The 18,517-nt window shown below is 41.0% G+C and overlaps 2 protein-coding genes across 3 annotated transcripts in view; one reads left to right on the top strand and one right to left on the bottom strand.

The window, feature by feature from the left end:
• The window catches only part of CHP1 (calcineurin like EF-hand protein 1), a 45,169-nt gene extending 35,853 nt beyond the window's left edge, over nucleotides 1-9,316 (bottom strand). Inside the window, exons 1-2 of the mRNA XM_080809200.1 lie at nucleotides 9,002-9,316; nucleotides 230-302 (exon numbers count right to left, since the gene is read on the bottom strand). Coding sequence (XP_080665326.1) covers nucleotides 230-302; nucleotides 9,002-9,068 — 140 coding nt within the window. The 5' untranslated portion in view covers nucleotides 9,069-9,316. The remainder of the gene's footprint in view (nucleotides 1-229; nucleotides 303-9,001) is intronic.
• Nucleotides 9,317-11,020: 1,704 nt separating this feature from the next.
• EXD1 (exonuclease 3'-5' domain containing 1) overlaps nucleotides 11,021-18,517 on the top strand; it is a gene marked incomplete at its 5' end in the record, with an annotated part of 28,212 nt that continues 20,715 nt past the window's right edge. The window contains 2 exons of one of the 2 annotated variants that reach the window (XM_080807449.1): nucleotides 11,021-11,153; nucleotides 16,892-16,960. In XM_080807449.1, coding sequence (XP_080663575.1) covers nucleotides 11,021-11,153; nucleotides 16,892-16,960 — 202 coding nt within the window. The remainder of the gene's footprint in view (nucleotides 11,154-16,891; nucleotides 16,961-18,517) is intronic. The other variant, XM_080807450.1, reaches the window with a different exon arrangement.

Below are 18,517 nucleotides of genomic sequence, written 5' to 3'. Positions count from 1 at the left end.
GTTCCTAGGACCAGAACAATGGCCACCCAAACTAAGGGGAGTTAAGAGTAAGGCACAAAGCACCAAGTGAGGAATGTAATACCATTTTTCTCCCTGGTGAATGCATGATGCTCAAAGACAGTGAAGAACTGGTCCCTGCCCTTTGCACTCTAGATGCCTATCACCTGTGACCTGGGGATAAAGGCGCCTGTTCAGATACTGCCCAAAAATAAAGACGGCAAGTGCCTACCTGAGAGTCCCGTTCTCTCCTTTGTCCAGGCTGGTGAATCGGCTGTAGAGGCGGGTGATCTGACTGTGGGAAACTGAAGAACACAAAATTAGTCCCAGTTGGCGAAGTCACCCTCTACTTGAAATGAACTTGAGTCTGGCCCTTCAGAAGTCAACTGCCTTTCTGGTCCCACCCAGTCCACCATACACTTCAAAGAGAGTAAAATGGGGAGTTGCCTCAACTCTCACTCATTTCTAGAGTGTCAAAACATAAATTTTAAAAGCTAATGAAAGGAGTTAGAAAATAAGCAAATTAAGAGCGATCAAAATGGACTCTCAGGAATGAAATCTGGGCTTCATCAGGACTATACACTAAAAGTCAAGTTGTTAAGATTTAGCAAAACAAAGCCAAGTTTAGTTTAAAAGGAAATTGTGAAACTTTAACCTTTTTTATTCTTTACACCTCTTCACATGATTTAGAGGCTATTAACTGTATGCTCTGATCAAAAACACATACCTATTAATCAGTTTGAGGTTTCAGGCTGGCAATGCCAGGTTGGTTAACTTGTACTTAAAGATTGGGGCAAAAAAAAAAAAAAAAAAGATTGGGGCAGATTCAATTTTTATTTTATTTTTTAAAGACTTTATTTTTAAGTAATCTCTATACCCATCATGGGGCTTGAACTTAGAGAGTCCCAAGCTCCATCAACTGAGCCAGCCAGGTGCCCTGGGACAGATTCTATTTTTATAAAATCTGGTTTGTGGGCACCTGGATGATTCATTGGAAATCTTGTTTGCTCCTGCACCAAGCTTTAGTGGCTTTTCTCTTCCCTCAGAACTGACATTTAGGTAAAAGATCACAGGGTCAGGTCAGCTTCTTTTCTGTGACTGCAAGAGGTCCACTGAGCTCCCTAACCCAGAAAGCAAATTAGGCAATCTGTAAAAAGATCAGGTTATCAAGAGATGGTATCTACAAGGAAGCTATTTTCCTCCTAATTTTTTTTTAATTTTTAAAGATTATTTATTTATTTATTTAACAGAGAGAGCGAAAGAGGGAACACAAGCAAAGTGGGAGAGGGAGAAGGAGGCTCCCCGCTGAGCAGGGAGCCTGATGCGGGGCTCCGATCCCAGAACCCTGTAATCATGACCTGGGTCGAAGGTAGACGTTTAACAACTGAGCAACCCAGGCGCCCCTCCTCCTAATTTTTTTTAACTCAAGCATAAACTGGCAATTAAAATGAAGTAGTAACGGCAGGTACACAGTAAAAATTTGAAAATGCATAAAGAAATTTCTGGGCAGTAGTTTAGTTTCCTGGCTGATGGGAAGTAGGAGGGGAGAAAAAGGACAGTTATCAAAGGGGAAAAGACAGGAGCCAAAAAGGGTGTGGTAAGTGTGGACTTTGTCCTAGGCTGTACCTTCAGGGGTTTAAAAGGGATGGCTGAGGCATGCTGACAGTAGCCCTCCTCCCTCAGCTCAACAAAATCTACTTGCAGTTTTAGGAACAATGGGACAAAGTAAACCGGGGCACAGCGGGAGAAGCAGGAAGTGAATGGCCTGGAGCTAGGATGAGAAGGCACGCTAGAGGCAGCAGTGAATTCTTCAGCGTCAGATTTCACCCCAAGCTGGGCTGTGGGTACTAGCTCTCCAAAGAGCGCAGAGAAGAATCAGTCCCAGCCAGCACAGAGCCAGCCCAGAGCCCGCAGGTGCCAGGCATGGAGGAGGCAGCTGGGGACCCACTGCCAACCCGTGCTCTCTGGTGGGGGTCAGGTAACAGACTGATCCGATTCATGGCACCACCGCCTGCCTACTCAGTGAGGGGTGAACGAAAAGGACTACGGAGAGAACTCTGTGAGGCCAGGAGAGGAAAGCACTTGGCAGAGCGTCTGGTACAGGGTAAACACTCCAGGTTAACTATTTTCATCACCATCCTCACATTGTGAGCCTGGGTACAGTTTCACCGTTGCACTAATTAATCTTCACCTTTCTCCTCTCTGGCAGCTACAGCCATTTTCTTCAGGAACCTGACCTGTTTACCCTGGCTCTGGCCTCTGGCCTCAAAGGATGCTCTAGAACTGAAGGTCCGTTTAGTTTAACAAAAATATGTCAGTTAAAGAATGACCAACTTTTCCAAAAGATTTTCTGAAAGAACAAAACTTGTTCATAATCTCAACACTACTGTTTTTCATTTCTTATACAAAGAAATGTATATAACCATTCTATACGACCCACGTGGACACTTTCCATAGTTGGAATACCTTCTCGTTTATTCACTCATAATTTTTCTGTGTTGCTTTGGAGTCCTTCTTAATAACTGCAGAATATTTAGTCCACTGGGTCAGTTTTTAGTACCTAGACTATTACATACTTCAGATTACTTTCCTTTTAACAGGAAAACATTAAATTGTATTTCTTTTTATACTAGGTTGTTTTTTAAAAATATTTTATTTTTTTATTTTTATTTTTTAAAGATTTTTATTTATTTATTTGACAGACAGAGATCACAAGTAGGCAGAGAGGCAGGCAGAGAGAGAGGAGGGGAAGCAGGCTCCCCTCTGAGCAGAGAGCCCGATGCAGGGCCCAATCCCAGAATCCTGGGATCACGACCTGAGTCGAAGGCAGAGGCTTTAACCCACTGAGCCACCCAGGTGCCCCCAAAATATTTTATTTTTAAGTAATCTCTACACCCAACATGGGACTCGAATTCACAACCCTGCAAGAGTTGCATGCTCTATGGACTAAGACAGCCAGGTGCCCCTTTTTTGCAATTTGAGAAAATAATCCACACGCATTGTAAAAACACAGATAGTACAAAAGCGTACACAATGAAAAGTCTCCCTAACAACCAAGTTCCCCAGTTTCCCTTGCCAGAAGCAAACACTATTACCAGTTTTTTGTGAATCCTTCTAGAAATTCTATATATGTGTATGTATGTATAGCTACTGACACAATTTTGAAACTGGCAGGAATGTTGCCGTCTAGTCCAACCCCCTTCAACTAACAAATGAGCCATCAGACATCTTTCTAATCTAGATTATCTCAAAGAACATCTTAAAGTATGATTCTAAAAAGTTCCTTACCAAGTACTGGTATGGTATTACATCCCATATTTCAGAAAAAAAGATCAGCTTATGCCTGATATCCTTAAAAATATGGAATGCTTGGGGCACTTGGGTGGCTCCATCCATTAAGAGTCTCCTGGTTTCCGCTCAGGTCATCACTTCACGGGTTATGGGACCGAGCCCAGCATCAGACTCCAAGCTGGGGGGCAGGGCATCTGCTTGAAGATTCTCTCCCTCTGCACACACCCCACCCCTGCGCCCATGCTCATGCACACTCCCTCTCTGTCTCTCAAATAAATAAATAAATAAATCTTTTTAAAAACATATGGAATGCTTCACAAATTTTCATGAACCATAAACCTGCTATCTTCCAGGCAGAAGGGGGCTATATGGAAATCAGTAGAGAAATGTACAACCAAATGTCAACTTTTAATACAACTCAATATGGTCAAATCTCAATCTATGTCCTAAACTTCAGAATTTATTCTTTTTTTTTTAGATTTTATTTATTTATTTAATTTGAAAGAGAGAGAGAATGAGAGAAAACATGAGCAGAGGCAGATGGAGAGGGAGACGCAGACTTCCCTGCTGAGCCCAAGGTGGAACTCGATCCCAAGACCCTGGGATAATGACCTGAGCTGAAGGCAGCCACTTAATCAACTAAGCCACCCAGGCATCCCCAGAACTAATGTTTATTAAGAAGAAAGAGGAGAAAGAGGAGGAGGAGGAGCAAAGCAAGCTTCAATTTAGGTGCCAAATCCACCATGACAGAGAATATAAAGCAATCTCCAAGGCGCAGAGCTCACAGCAACTTCAAGGTGCAGAAAAGTATTGGAACTGCCACAAGAGAAGGCCAGAAGGTTTCCAGTAAACTAGTCTCACCAGAAGGCACTAGGCTAACAGGACCGGTGCCCCAAACCTGCACCAATTCTTGGTAACCGTAAGGAAGTCTCTGGAGTTGACCTCTCCGAAAAGGGTGTGGACATGGTCAAGTCTTGAATGAAGCTATATTTTTCTCCACTAACGGGCAAATAATTATTTTATACTATTGAAAGACTCTGCCAATCTGACTACAGAACTCTCTATCATGAGGCCTCATGCTCAGAGGACAAAGGCATTTCAGAGAAGTACCAAGGACTAGGCAGGAATGACAAAGGGAAGAATAAAATGAAAAGGGAGTAAGAGAAAAGTTATTTTTCCCTTACCATTATCTTAAATCTTAATACAGAACAGACTGATAACCTAGGTAAAGAATACTAGGACAACCAAAGGTAACTCCAGATAAAAGATTGAATCCCAACCATTCCACACTTCAACACTTTCCGTTTCCCCTGACAGAGGGCTTCAAGAGCTGGCCTACTCTCTAAGGGAACCTATAGATTAAAAGACACTTAGAAGATATTAAAACAACAACAACAAACCACCTTCTTCTAATTGGGGAAATTTGAATATGGACTAAATGGTAGATAATATTTTTAAATTACTGTCAATTTTCTTAGGTGTGATATAGTACTGAGGTTAAGTAGGGAAATAAAAATCCCTATTCTCAGGAGATACATGCAGAAATACTTAGAGGCAAAGTGTTCTGTTACCTGCCTTTTAAATGGTTCACCAAAAGATAAATAGATATACACATATAAATAGATAAAGCAAATACACAGCTAAAGCTATATATACTTATCTATATGTAGATAAAGCAAGATGTTAACTGCTGAATTGAGGTGAAAGGTATATGGATATTACACTACTTTAACTTTTTTGTGCACTTTAAATCTTTCATAGTAAGTTGGGAGGAAAAGTACATAGCTTTACAAAATCCCTTAACCCCAAATCAGCTAAAGGTGTTAGTTATATGTGATTTCCTATGCCAGAAGATACCACCTTCAGACAACATGGCTTGGCAGGTGAAGGGGTTCTTGCATTTTAAGATATTTTGTTCTCAAGCAATTGCCTTTGCCAGGCTTGTGTTCTTTGTTGAAACCACAGAAAAAACCCCACTATTCTTATCATCACTATACCTTCTCAAACAAAACCTCACCAGCCTGTAAAACTTACTTCCTAAACCTGTTCAACACCATCCCCATACCACATGACACACACCAGAACTAGAGACTAAAAGTAAATGAATGTAAAAAATAATAGTAATAATAATAATAATAAATAATAATTAAATTAAGTTAAATAGGCATTTATTGTTACTCCACTGGTTTGAATTATTTCCCACAGATTAAATGACTATTTTTTAAAAAATGGTTTTAAATAATTCACAGCCAGTTTACTGCTCCAGTTAAGTGAACTAAGTTAGTTAAGTGAACTAAGAGTGGAGATTACAGAAACTCCCAAGACCGTTGTGATTTCCCCCCAATGGTAATGGTATTCAGCTGGGCTTTAATATATGAAAATGCTGATGTGTGAAAGAAGGTAATAGGACAAAGACAATATAGCAAATGTTTTATGCCAACACAAAATGTTTTAAGGGATGCCTGGTGGCTCAGGTGGTAAAGCATCGGACTCTTGATCGTCGGCTCAGGTCATGATCCCAGGGTTGTGAGATCGAGCCCTGCATTGGGCTCTGAGCTGGGCATGGAGCCGGCTTAAGACTCTCTCTCTCTCCATCTGCTCCTCCCTGGCCCACACTGCCAATCTCTCTGTCTGTCTCTCTCTCTCTCAAAAAAAAAATTTTTAATGAAAAATGTTTTAATTTTCTTTAGACAATGTTTTTTTAAACTGTTATAAACATTAAGATGTTGATTCCTTTAAAAGTTTTATTTCTGTAGAATTGGGAAAACAACTTGATTTCTAGTCCAATGCTCCCTGAAAATAGGAAAAGCATAAAATGCTATCACCTCTCCACTTACATAGCCCTAGACCTAGTTTTGTAACTAGATCATACAAATATTTTCCCAATAAGATGACTCTTATCTATGGTTCAAAACAGTAGCTGATACTTACCTGATACTTATATATCAGGAACTATTCTAAGTAGATTATATAATTTATCTCATTTAATCCTCCTAAGAATCCTATGAAGTAGATAATATTATTATTCCCATTTACAGATGACAAAACTGAGGCTTACAGGTAATTCTTACCTAGAATTAGTTTGCCAAATACTTGAGAGATCACATTTCAAATACTGGCTAAGCCAGTCATGCAAGAATTCTACTCAATTTAAACTTACGGAAAATATGTTTAAATACAATCAATTCCAATGCAAAGCTTTCATATTGAATATAAAGTCAGTTTTCCTCAATTATGCCACATTTTCTCACTGGCAAAGGGAGTAGTAAGACGTATTACTTGTTCTTAACTTGAAGTGTTTCTGATTGATAGTTCCCTAAACTTTTTTTTTTTAAGATTTTATTTATTCATTTGATACAGAGAGATACAGGGAAAGCATGAGCTGGAGAAGAGGCAGAGGGAGAGGGAGAGGGACAAGCAGACTCCCTGCTGAGCCAGGAACCCGACAGGGGGCTCCATTCCAGGATCTGGAGATCATGACCTGAGCCCAAGGCAGATGGCCAACCATGTGAGCCACCCAGGCGCCCCTGATAGTTCCCTAAACTCTTAATGGAACAAGAAGCAGATGAAAACTGGACAAATCCCACTTCTCCACCTCCCCCCTCGGGTATCTGTTTTTAGTCTTCTAAACCTTTTATATCATGATAAAATTACGACTTTAAAAATCAACTCTAGTGATGGACACTAACCAGATAAAGGGATGGCTGTGTAGCAGGCTGGAGTAGAATGCTCATGGAAGCCACCCAAAATGTCCCAAATTAATTTATCTAAACCTAATTCATTCATTCCTCGATCAGGGCCCAACTCCTGCTCTCTCCAAGACCAGCCCACAGACTCAGTCTTCCCTGAGTCTGAAGGTGCGTGGCACACAATTTCAGCTACCTTATGTCGTAATGCTAATCCTAACTCCTATGGGCATCTTTTGTCACCATCTGCTTTGAGTACCTAGCATACAGATAATGCAAAAATTCGTAACTACTTGTTCATTAGGCTTTTGGCTTAACATCTGTTTGCATTGGTTGTGGCTGAGAATCTCCTTCAAGGTTTGATTCACTTTTTGGCAACTAGGGAAACAGCTCTTCCAGGAGTATGTACTTCTGTTCCTCCACAAGCCACACAGTAAAATAACTCCAGTCCTATAGAGTCCAGGGTCTTTCCATTTTTTCAAACGTAAATATGCCCAAATGGGATTAGTGCTCCCTCATCTTGAGGCAAAAATAGCTTTTTCTCATCCTCACTATGGCTTGCACTTCATTATTTGACTTTCTATTTTAAGTATGAATGCTTTAACTCTGGTGTCACCTTAGACCTAAAGCAGTTCTTATATTTACAAGTGTGGCCAGAGGTCATGACCACAAAATTTAATAAAATGATTGCTGACTCCCAACTGCCTTTATTTCTTCTCTTAAAGAGTCAAAATGAGTCATCAAATGACCATAAGGTCAAGTTGTCAAACAAGTATTATACATTATAACCAGCTAACTACTTTCTGTCTTTCATGCAAAATCAGTAGGTGGTGTGCTTATCACCCCTAAAGGTATTTATGGAGAGGCTATGGGCCATCTGTTAGAGGATGCTAAAAGCAGTAAACCAAACTGCCAAGGGTGGGGGCTAGATAATATCCCTTCCACACTGAAGATTCTAAAAGCTAAATCTGTCAAAAGCACAGGACAGCATTCCGTTTCTCTCAGGCCACCACTGTGCAATTATGTAGTTCCCTCAGCACCCTTCAATATTATCTGTATATGGACTACTGAATTACTGGTCACCTCATCATTAAAGACAGGTTATCATGAAGAGACAGAGCTCAGACAGTTACATAACTTACGTAAAATACAAGAGTCATAATGGATTGCTGAAAAAATAGTGTATGCATTATCAAGGGCTATACAAAATTGTGTGATTATGTTACACAGAGCTTCTGAATTCCCCAAACCCTGTTTCCCCTATGTTCGGTTTAATGAGAAAGAGACTGGACTATAAAAGAAATCAGTGCCTAGTACAAACTCGCACTGAGATTTTGGAGCACATCCAATTTCCATAGCGACTGCATAAAGTACACCAGCATAGTAGAAATCAATATATCTGAAAATAGGACAGCAAGTATCCTCAGTGTAAGTAAAAAACTGGTGGTCACAGTATCTGTGCTTTTTTCTCCACAGGTTCAGAATGAAGTCTCATACTCTCAGACCCCTCATTGTTTAAAGGTCTGCTGTCACCAGGTCACGTCTTCCAAAGCCTTACTATAGGATCTTGCTTTCTGGATTCATCTTTCCAGTTGCGGAAAGAATTTATTTGTGATTTCCCACAGTTGACAGTGATTTTAAGTGCTTGCCCAGAAACGTCATAGGAACGGATTGTGTTTTCTACAGAATCCATCCACAGCTCCTTAATTCGAGGTTGGCGAGAGGAAAGATAAAAGAAAGGAGTTCGGGGACTTTTATGAGCAGGGGTAAGAAAAAAGAGCGGTGCCTGTGCTCTAAGGGTGATCGCGACTCCTGCCTTTGAGGGGAAGGACAGCCCCACAGGGGCCAGAGCCCAGCTTCTACGAACAGGTTCTCCAGCCCTCGGCCACGAAGCTCCAGCGCTGGAGGCTGCTCAGTACCGGGCAACCTCCGAGCACCCCAACAACGGACCTCAACGACAAGCCGCCGTCGGTTCTGAGGACACTCACAGGGGCCCGGCCGCTTTCCCACCCCCTACCCGAACTCACAGCCAGTCTCCTTCTTGATCTCCTCGAGCTCTTCGTCCCGCAGTAACGTGGAAGCCCGAGACCCCATCACCGAACCAGGAGCTCCTTCGGGAGCAGGGGCGTCTGAAGCGACCGCGGCGGGAGGGAGGGAGGAAGGGAAGGGAGAAAGGCCCAGGGGTCAAGAACCGAGAGGGCAGTGTTTCTACGGCGGACCCGAGAGGGAACCCAGGGGTGGCAAGGGGGGGGCGGTCCCCGAGAACCAGCCAATGAGGAGTGAGTCTGCTCCCCGCGCAGGAGCCGACGTCGGCGCTTGCAGCTCCGGCCCCCGAATGAATCAGCCCAGCGCTGGGCCGGGTATTCCTAAGGACGGACCACGCCCCCGGAAGCATGATGCCACCGGCCTTAAAAAGGCAATGCCACGCTCTACCGAACGCAATTAAAAGGGAAACGCCATAGACCCACTGCTTTACAGCGAGCTAACCTGAGGCAGGCAGCATAGCCAATCTGTTTCTTACAGAACTCTAAAAGTGGAAATCCCACCCACAGGTGGCAGGGATTGCAGAGAGAAACTATAAAAATAGACCAAACGTCTCCTGGGGCAACGCTAGGGTGTGTCTCTCCGGAACTGCATGCTGGGAGTTCCACCCCCTCCTTTTTCTGGAGGTCCTCTCTCCTCCCGGCCGCTGGGGGCGCTCGGGAGCCAGCCTCCGGACCGCGCGCCGATTGGCTCCTTGGGAAACAGCCGGGACCTCTGGTTCCGCCAGGCTGGCGTCCGCTCTTCGGTGTGGGTTTTCAGTCTCGTATACTTTTCTCTTGTTTTTCTCGTTTCTGTCCTTTGATAACCGCCAACGCCAGCCTGGAACTCCCCGAGAGTTCTTCCTTCACAGCAGTACCTCCTTTTTTTAGTTCAAGACTGAAGCTGTAGGAAGTCGAGCTTCATTTGGCTGAAATTGGGACAGGATTTCCCAAACTTCCTTCGGGGAAAAAATAACAACGGTGGACGAGATTGAATTCCTAGCGTATGGCCCGCCGTTTATTTGGAGTTTCTTATTTTGTCTTAAAAATTAGGAATCTTGCATTTTATTTTTATGATATTTTTGTTTTCTTGAAAATGTTTACGCCACCCGTTAACTAATTTAGCTCTCTCCGTGAACCAGTTCTTTTCCTCTGGCTTCAGCGCCTTTTCACCCCCTCCCCACCCTTCTGAGTGTTGCTTTATGCATAACTGGTTTGAGATAGGGAAGAACCAAACTCTAACCACTGTTATTTAGTACCTAAACTACTTTTAAGCTTTACCTAAGGGCTTGACGACTTAGCATAAGGCCAAGGTTCTAGTCTCACTGAGTCCTTTTCATGATTAACCTGCCCTCGTCGGATTTAGTGTTGTCTCCCTTCAAATGCACTGACAGGGCAGCCTGATTGGTCATGCATAAATTGTGATAGTTCTAGGTCACTTATGCTTTGGTTGGTAACAGTGTCAAATTCTGGATGTATTACTAATGTAGAAGAGGCCAGAAGAATTTAAATCCTAGATATTTCTGGGTGAGCAGCTTATGGCAGACATTTTGCCAGGATCGGTTTTCTTTCATTTGTTCTTTCAGAGTTTCTTTTTCTTTTCTTTTCTTTTCTTTCTTTCTTTTTCTTCTCCTTTTGGTTGGTGATAAAAAGATACATGTATGTGCTATTTAAAAGCCTCTAAAATGTTTTGCTTGTTCCATTTAATTAAGGTATGCATGGTAGTATTGCCCCATTCTATAGACAAAGAAGTCAAACCTACAGTGCCTGAAGTTTTACAGCTTTGTTTCCCATGTATAAAATAGAGGTGGTGCTTGGAATAGTCCTTTTCTCATAATTGATCTAAAAAGATGCGCAAAACTGAATTACTCTCATATTTTTCTTTTCTTGTCCCTTCCAAGTATGGGGAAAGGGAAAAGAACCTCATTCCCCTAAAATATTTTTTAAATCCTAGATCTCTTTTATTTTCAAGTGTTTGGATACTTAAAGAAGATTATTTGAAGACTGCTTTTGGAATCGAATAGCATGGATCCCACCAGTGACTACCATTTCCTCAATCAGATTTTGTGGAGAAGGGTGAAACTCACTTTGGTTTCTGGCATATTTGAGGGAGTTCTCCAGCATGTGGACCCTAACAAGATTGTTGTCCTGAAGAAAGGTCTCATTTTATTTGTCATTATCTTCTGCCTTTAAGAAATTAATAGTTAAGTTTGGGTGAGGACTCTGGGGGCTTCATTAGCAACTGAGAGGGAGGCATTCCTATTCTAGGGAAGAGTTAAGAGAAAGATTAGAATGCTATTTTCTCTAACCGGTAAACATAGCGGGCTTGTCCCCACTTTTTTTTTTTTTTTTTAAGATTATTTATTTGGCAGAGAGAGACACAGCAAGAGAGGGAATGCAAGCAGGGGGAATGGGAAAAGAGAAGCAGGCTTCCTTTTGCAGGACTTGATTCCAGGGCCCCAGGATCATGATCAGAGCCAAAGACAGATGCTTAATGACAGCCACCCAGGCACCCCTTGTCCCCATTTTTATACTTTGACATGATAGTGGAAAATTTTATTGTATAGATTGTTTTTCATTGGGTGCTTCTTTTAAATTTCTTACTATATGCATATTGCAGTTAAAAATAACTACTCTACTGGATAGAATTACTTTTGGCTTCAACAGACAAATTCACAAAGACAGCTAGGTGTTAATTTTTGTCATGCCAAAGGAAGTCCAGAGGTAGGCTGCTAGGGCAGTGGCTCAAAGATGCCAGGAGGGACCAGGTGTCTTGTGGTTTTTGCCACTTCAGGAATAATGTATTATTCTCATGGTCTCAAGGTAGCCTCTATACCTCCCAGCTTCAGTTCTGTTCATTATAAGGGCCACAACTTAGGAACAGCCAGGTGGAAGAGATGCATAAGTCAAGGTCTGTGGGAAGGAGCTCAGAATTTCCATGCTTCCTTGGGTGTACCACTTTCCTAGTTCCTACGTGTGTTCACCTTTGAGATCCAATATATAGTTTTTATTCAGCTAGAATATTGACTTGCTAGGGTAGTTGTTTACCTGGCATAAATTTCAGGTTCATAATTGAAATGTATAAATGGCATTTAAGAGATTAGTGTTATTGTTAAGCCATGTTATAAGTTAAAATAGACCTTTGTGGACCAGGGTGGGACTATATCAGACTTTTGAAATAGTAATTCATTCAGTAATCATTTATTGGTAGTTTTGTATCACAGGCGCTGTGATAGGTACCAGGGATATAGATAAGAATAACATGGTCCCTGTCCTTAAAAAAAAACTTAGTCTGGTAAAGAGACAGATAAACAAGTAGAAAGGTATAATGCAGTGTGATATCCTCTCTGATAGAGAGATGCATGAGATGCTATGAAAATACAAAGTTTCAGTTAATTTAGATCTGGGAGTGGTAGGGTTAGGATAGTGGGAATGGCATCCCAAAGGTAAGATTTAACTGGATGGGAAAAGAGTGGAAAGTGTTTTAAGCCAGTGGTTCTCAAACTTTATCTGTGTATCAGAATTACCTGGGCACTTATTAAAACACAGATTGCTGGGCCACCTTCCAAGAGTTTCTGATTCTAAAAGTCTGGGGTGGGGCCTAAGAATTTACATTTCTTCTTCTTTTCTTTTTTTTTTTTAATTTAAAGATTTTATTTCTTTATTTGACAGAGAGGGACACAGTGACAGAGGGAACACAAGCAGGGGAGCAGCAGAGGGAGAGAGAGAAGCAGGCTTCCAGCTGAGCAAGGAGCCTGAGGTGGGGCTCAATCCCAGGACCCTGGGATCATGACCCAAGCAGAAGGCAGACAGATGCTTAATGACTAGGCCACCCAGGCACCCCAAGACACTTCGAGAGAACCGTAGTTTTACATAGAAGTAGCACCATATACAAAAAATGTAGAGACATGAAAACTTGGTTCATTCAGAAAACCTAAGTAAATTTCCTTATGGAGATGTGGTGAGACTTAAGACTGGAGAAGTAGGTATGGAACTGATCAGAAGGCCTTAATATGTTGTAGCATTTGGACACTTCTGAGAACAATGAAGAGGAATTTGAAATATTTTTTTTTAAGTAGGCTCTAGGCCTAGTTGAGACCTTGACCATGAGATCAAGAGTTGCTTGGTCTACTGACTGAGCCACCAAGACACCCCACAATTTGAAAGATTTTTAAATGGGAGGCATCTAAATTTTCAGACTCATTGCCTGAAATTTTTAATGCTGTGTTAGTTAGGAACAGTTAGCTGCTGGAAACAGATTCATGGCCAATGGCTTAAACAAAGTAGGAGTTTATTCTCTTATATAAAAGAAGGAAGGCCTCCCAGGGCTGCTGTGAATCGCCCCAGAGCTGGCAGAGATCCAGGATTATCCATCTTTCTGCTCTACCATCTTCATGGCTTCAAACTTCAAGATCATGTGACTGCTGGTAGAAATTACAGATAGGAGGAAGTGGAAAGAGGGGTAGGAGGGTACTCCCCCCAGCTGAGTCAATCCCCTTAAAGAGATGCCGTGGCGGTCCAAGGAACCACCACGTTGCTAGCCTGAATAAATGGCATTGAGTTGAGAACAATCAAGATATGCCACATGCTTGTTCAACAAGGCATTCAGTCTAAATGCAATATTTTGGTATATTTCTCTCTGATCTTTAATTACATAGATTTTATATAGTTGACATAATAAGTTAGGTATATCTTTTTTTTTTTTTTGCTTAACATGATAAAAAGCATTTTCTCATGTTACTTGAAATGTCAATTTAATGTCTAAACTTTTTATGTTTTTAATTTTTTTTTGTTTTTTTAGGGAGAGAAAGTGCATGTGAGTGGGGTGAGAGGGTGGGGGAGGGGCAGAGGGAAAGAGAATCTTAAGCAGGCTCCATGCTCAATGCAGAGCTGAGGTGGAGCTCTATCCCAGGGCCCTGAGATCATGACCTGAGCTGAGGGCAGACATTTAACCAATTGAGCCATCCAGATGCCCCTAACATTGTTGTTGTTGTTGTTAATGCTGATGTGTATCTTTCCTAAATTTTTGCTAGTTTTATAGATAAAAAGTGATATTTCATCTTGGTGTGCTTAAAAAATATTCCTAAAGAAGTTGAACATATTTCTTTACACTTGTTTACTAATTTTATGTACTATTTGGACAAAGCAGGGAGTATTTTGACTATGACAGCAATGTGAAGGAAGGACTGAAATAGGGAGAAACTAGAGGCAAAGAGCATAGATAGAACTATTTTGACAATCAAGGAAACTAAGGTCAGAACTAAGGCTCAGCAAGGAGTAGAAAAAGAGAAGACAGACTTTAGAAATACATAAGAGGTAAGATAAGTAACCTAGTAATCAATTAGATAATTAAAGAGCAACGGAAGTGTGCCTGGGTGGCTCAGTCAGTTAAGCATCCAACTTTTAATTTTGGCTCCAGTCATGATCTTAGGGTTATAAGATTGAGCCCCGAATTGGGTTCTACACTGAGCATGGAGCCTGCTTAATATTCTTTCTCTTCCCCTCTGCCTCTCCCCAGCCCCACACACATGCTCTTAAATAAATACATAGCAATGAAAAATCATTACTACATTTATGACTCAGAAGATTATGACTCAGAAGAAGATAGGTATATAGTACTGTTATTAACTGATAGAAATGGGAAGAGGAAGTTTGTTGGTTACTGGGAGAAGATAATGATTTCAGTTTGAGGATCTTACAGTAAGTCTGGTATTAGTCAGTTGGAAATATGGGTGGAGCTAAGAGAAATAATCTGGATGTTGGGGGTCCTGATTGGCTCAGGTCCAAAGAACATGTGACTCTTGATCTCAGGGTCATGAGTTTGAGCCCCATATTGGGTGTAGAGATTACTTATATTAAATTTATATATATAATTATATATAAATTATTAAATTATATATACATAAACTATATATAATTTAATATTTAATTAATTATTAAGTTATATGTAATTGTATATAAATAATATATAATATATTAATTATATATAAAATAGAATATATATTATACTTATATAGAGATTATGTAGAGATTACACCCAATATAATAGAGATTATTAATTATATATAAATTATTAAATTATATATAATTTAATAATTAAATTATATATAATTATATATAAATCATATATATTATACTTATATTATATTGGGTGTAGAGATTACTTATATTAAAAAAGAAAGAAAAGAAATAGGGGAGGTCAGGATGTCAGAGGTGGTGGAGACAGTTGAAGAGATGGGAAGGAGCAAATGAGGGAGACAGTATAACATTGTTCAGAGTTGCCTATTAAATACCCAAGACCTGGGTTTGAATCTTGACTCTGTCTTTAATTAGCAGTGTGACCTTGACCAAGTTATTCAACCTTTCTGAGTCTCAGATTACTCCATAACAGAGATAATGAAATGCCTCTCTCATTATGTTACTGGAGAATTAAATGTGGGCAAATAATTAGCATGGTGCCTAGCTCTGAGTTGGTGCTCAGTTTGGTAGTTCTAGGAAATTAGTAGGAAAAGAACTAAACTTGAAGTATCCTATGAGCCAAAGAAGAAATGAAAGAACAGTACTGTCAAAGGATACATGGGAGCCAAGGGTGATAAGACTATAACTTATAATAGGCAGTTTTGGTGGGGGGGGTGCTGGGTGGCTTAGTTGGTTAAGCATCTACCTTCAGCTCAGGTCATGATCCCAGGGTCCTGGGATCGAGTCCCACATTGGGTTCCCTCCTCAGTATGGAGTCTATTTCTCCCTCTGCCTGCTGCTCCCCCTGCTTGTACATGCTCTATCTCTCTCTCTCTCTCTGTCAAATAAATAAATAAAATCATTAAAAAGAAAAAAAGAAAGAAAAATAGGCAGTTGTGATTTTTTATTAAAGATTTTATTTATTTATTTGTCAGAGAGAGAGAGAGAGAGCGCAAGCACAGGCAGACAGAATGTCAGGCAGAGGCAGAGGGAGAAGCAGGCTCCCTGCCAAGCAAGGAGCCTGATGTGGAACTTGATCCCAGGACGCTGTGATCACGACCTGAGCCGAAGGCAGCTGCCTAACCAACTGAGCCACCCAGGCATCCCTGATTTTTGACCTTAGTAGGAATATATTCAGTGAAACAGTGAGGGTGAAAATTATTTTGGATCGCTGAGCAATATGGAAATATGCAGCCGCTGGGAACACTTATACCTAGAGCAATGACATTATATTGTAGATACGACATCTAAACTTCTCCTAACTCTCTTACCTACTCACAGAAGAGCCCTATATTGGGGCCAGGATTTGGATTATTGTCCTTGACAGTATTTTTGAGCATGTAGCATGGCATAAAACAGGGTGTGGACTCTAGAAGTAGTCAGCAGCCTTAAAATTTTATCTGGAATTAGGTGGGGTAAAAATCAATAGAAATATAATAAATAAACACTCCTGAGCCTCAGGGCCTTAGAATAGTCTTGGAAGAAGTTTAAGTTCACCATATTATTCCTGCCCTTTAAATTCCCATTGGACCATTCTCAGGTTCCCTCTGTTCTTTATCCCACTTGTTTCAAGGCTATAGCTTTGTAATTTATTATTGACTCTTCGTTTCTTGGGGAAAATAATTTGGGAATTTTTATAAAACTCAGATATGGCACTTCTTAAAAAAAGATTTCTTTATTTTAGAGAGAGAGAGTCAGTGAGTGGAGCAAGAGCCAGAGGAGAGAGAAAGAGAGAGAATCATCAAGCAGACTCTGTATTGAGTGCAGAGCCCAACCCAGGGCTTGATCCCAGGACCCTAGGAGCATGACCTGAGCCGAAACCAAGAGTCGGACACTTAACTGACTGAGCTACCCCAACACCCCTAGAGATGCATATTTTCTTATAATTTTGGGGAAATACTATTTTTTATTAACTGAATGAATCATTTTCTGTAACAGTGAAGAATGTAGAGACTGGTCGAAGTGTTCCAGGAGTGAAGATGTTTTTTGGGCATGAGATTCTGAACGGTGAGAGCTGCATGTTCCCTGACTGTGCGTATTGGGATTTGTAGTAGTAGTAAACTCATTGCTCTGCCTCATTCCAGTATTTGCAAAAATATGTTGTATTGCCTTTAATATTGCTCTTAGGAACTCTTAGACTGAGTATTTGAGAATTGACCTTTATCTTACTTTTTGGATGGGTACTATGAGCAGAATGGTGGTAGGGAATTTTAATCATCTTGGTTTTACTGTGTGAGGATTGCTGGTGCTCATTACTAAAGAGTCAGCCAGTGGGCAGTTAGGAATGTGAACAGTAAGGAGTGGTCTTGCTTAGCAATTGATTTTAACACTATGGAGTCACAGTACATTCGCAGTCCCTTATCTGAACCCTGGGGGCCAAATGTCAGAATTCAGAAATCCAGATTTTTAGGAACTCTAACACAGTATCTACTCTTTATATTATAGAACATCTCAAACAGGTCTGGGAAACACTGTAATAAAACACATTTCTACAGGGAACTGTGAGGATAATCACTCTAAATGAAATAAAATAGGACTATAAATAGATGTCAGTTGGGTTTTGTTGCCAAAAGAGGTCGAGACAATTTTTAGTTCTCAGAGATTTTTGGATTTTGGAATTGCAAGATGCAGCTCTGTCTTCATTTTGGCCAGCAAAAGCCACTTAGCAGAAGTAGGTCCAGCTGTTTGCCAGAAAGAGTAGATAGGGAAGCTCTTCTGGTCAGTGTGCTTCAGACAAGCCAAATAGGATAAAAGAAAAGGACAGCAAGAACTGTTCTTACTTTCAAGAACTCAAAGGCAGAAAGCCCTCCAAGGAGGAGTAAAGGTCAGTGTTGGGGGGGAGAAGTGGGGAGAGCGGGAAATCTGGGACCTTACTCAGCTGTTCATTTCTTAACCAATAGGGCAGATATGAGGAAAGGAAAGGACCCTTGTAGGCCAAAACCCACTGCTACTTGAAAGATTATTTTGTGAGAGAAGTAAAATTAACAGAGCGATGAAACTCTCACCAAACTGATGACTGCCAATCCAGACTTATTTCAAGGCAGACAGTTCCAGACAGCTATCTAAGGGTCCTTTCTCATGGAGTATGCTACTGTAAACACTCTGTCCCTTGAACACTTTTTCTTTTTCTTTTTTTTAAGATTTTATTTATTTATTTGAGAGAGAGAAACCATGAGGGGGGAAGGTCAGAGGGAGAAGTGCAGACTCCCTGCTGAGCAGGGAGCCCCATGGGGTGGGGGGTGCTGGAGCCGGATGTGGGACTCCAGGATCATGACCTGAGCTGAAGGCAGCCATTCAACCAACTGAGCTATCCAAGCACCCCTTTGAACACCTTTTCATAATAGCTGTGAGGGTGGTGGTAGTAGTAGGACTCCTACTTTTTTTTTTTTTAAGATTTTTAAGCACCTAGGTGGCTCAGTTGTTGAGTGTCTGCTTGACTGCAAGGTGCTTTGGAACATGTAGAGATCTTTCTAATCCTGCCGAAAGACCCGAGAAGCTGTGTAGGAACATAGTATTAGACATCTTCAGTACTTTGGATAGGCTCTTCTGCTATATTTATTGTTG

This window comes from Martes martes (assembly GCF_963455335.1).
Source record: "Martes martes genome assembly, chromosome: 7".
NCBI lineage: Eukaryota > Metazoa > Chordata > Mammalia > Carnivora > Mustelidae > Martes > Martes martes.
This window is presented reverse-complemented; position numbering and strand designations above follow the sequence as displayed.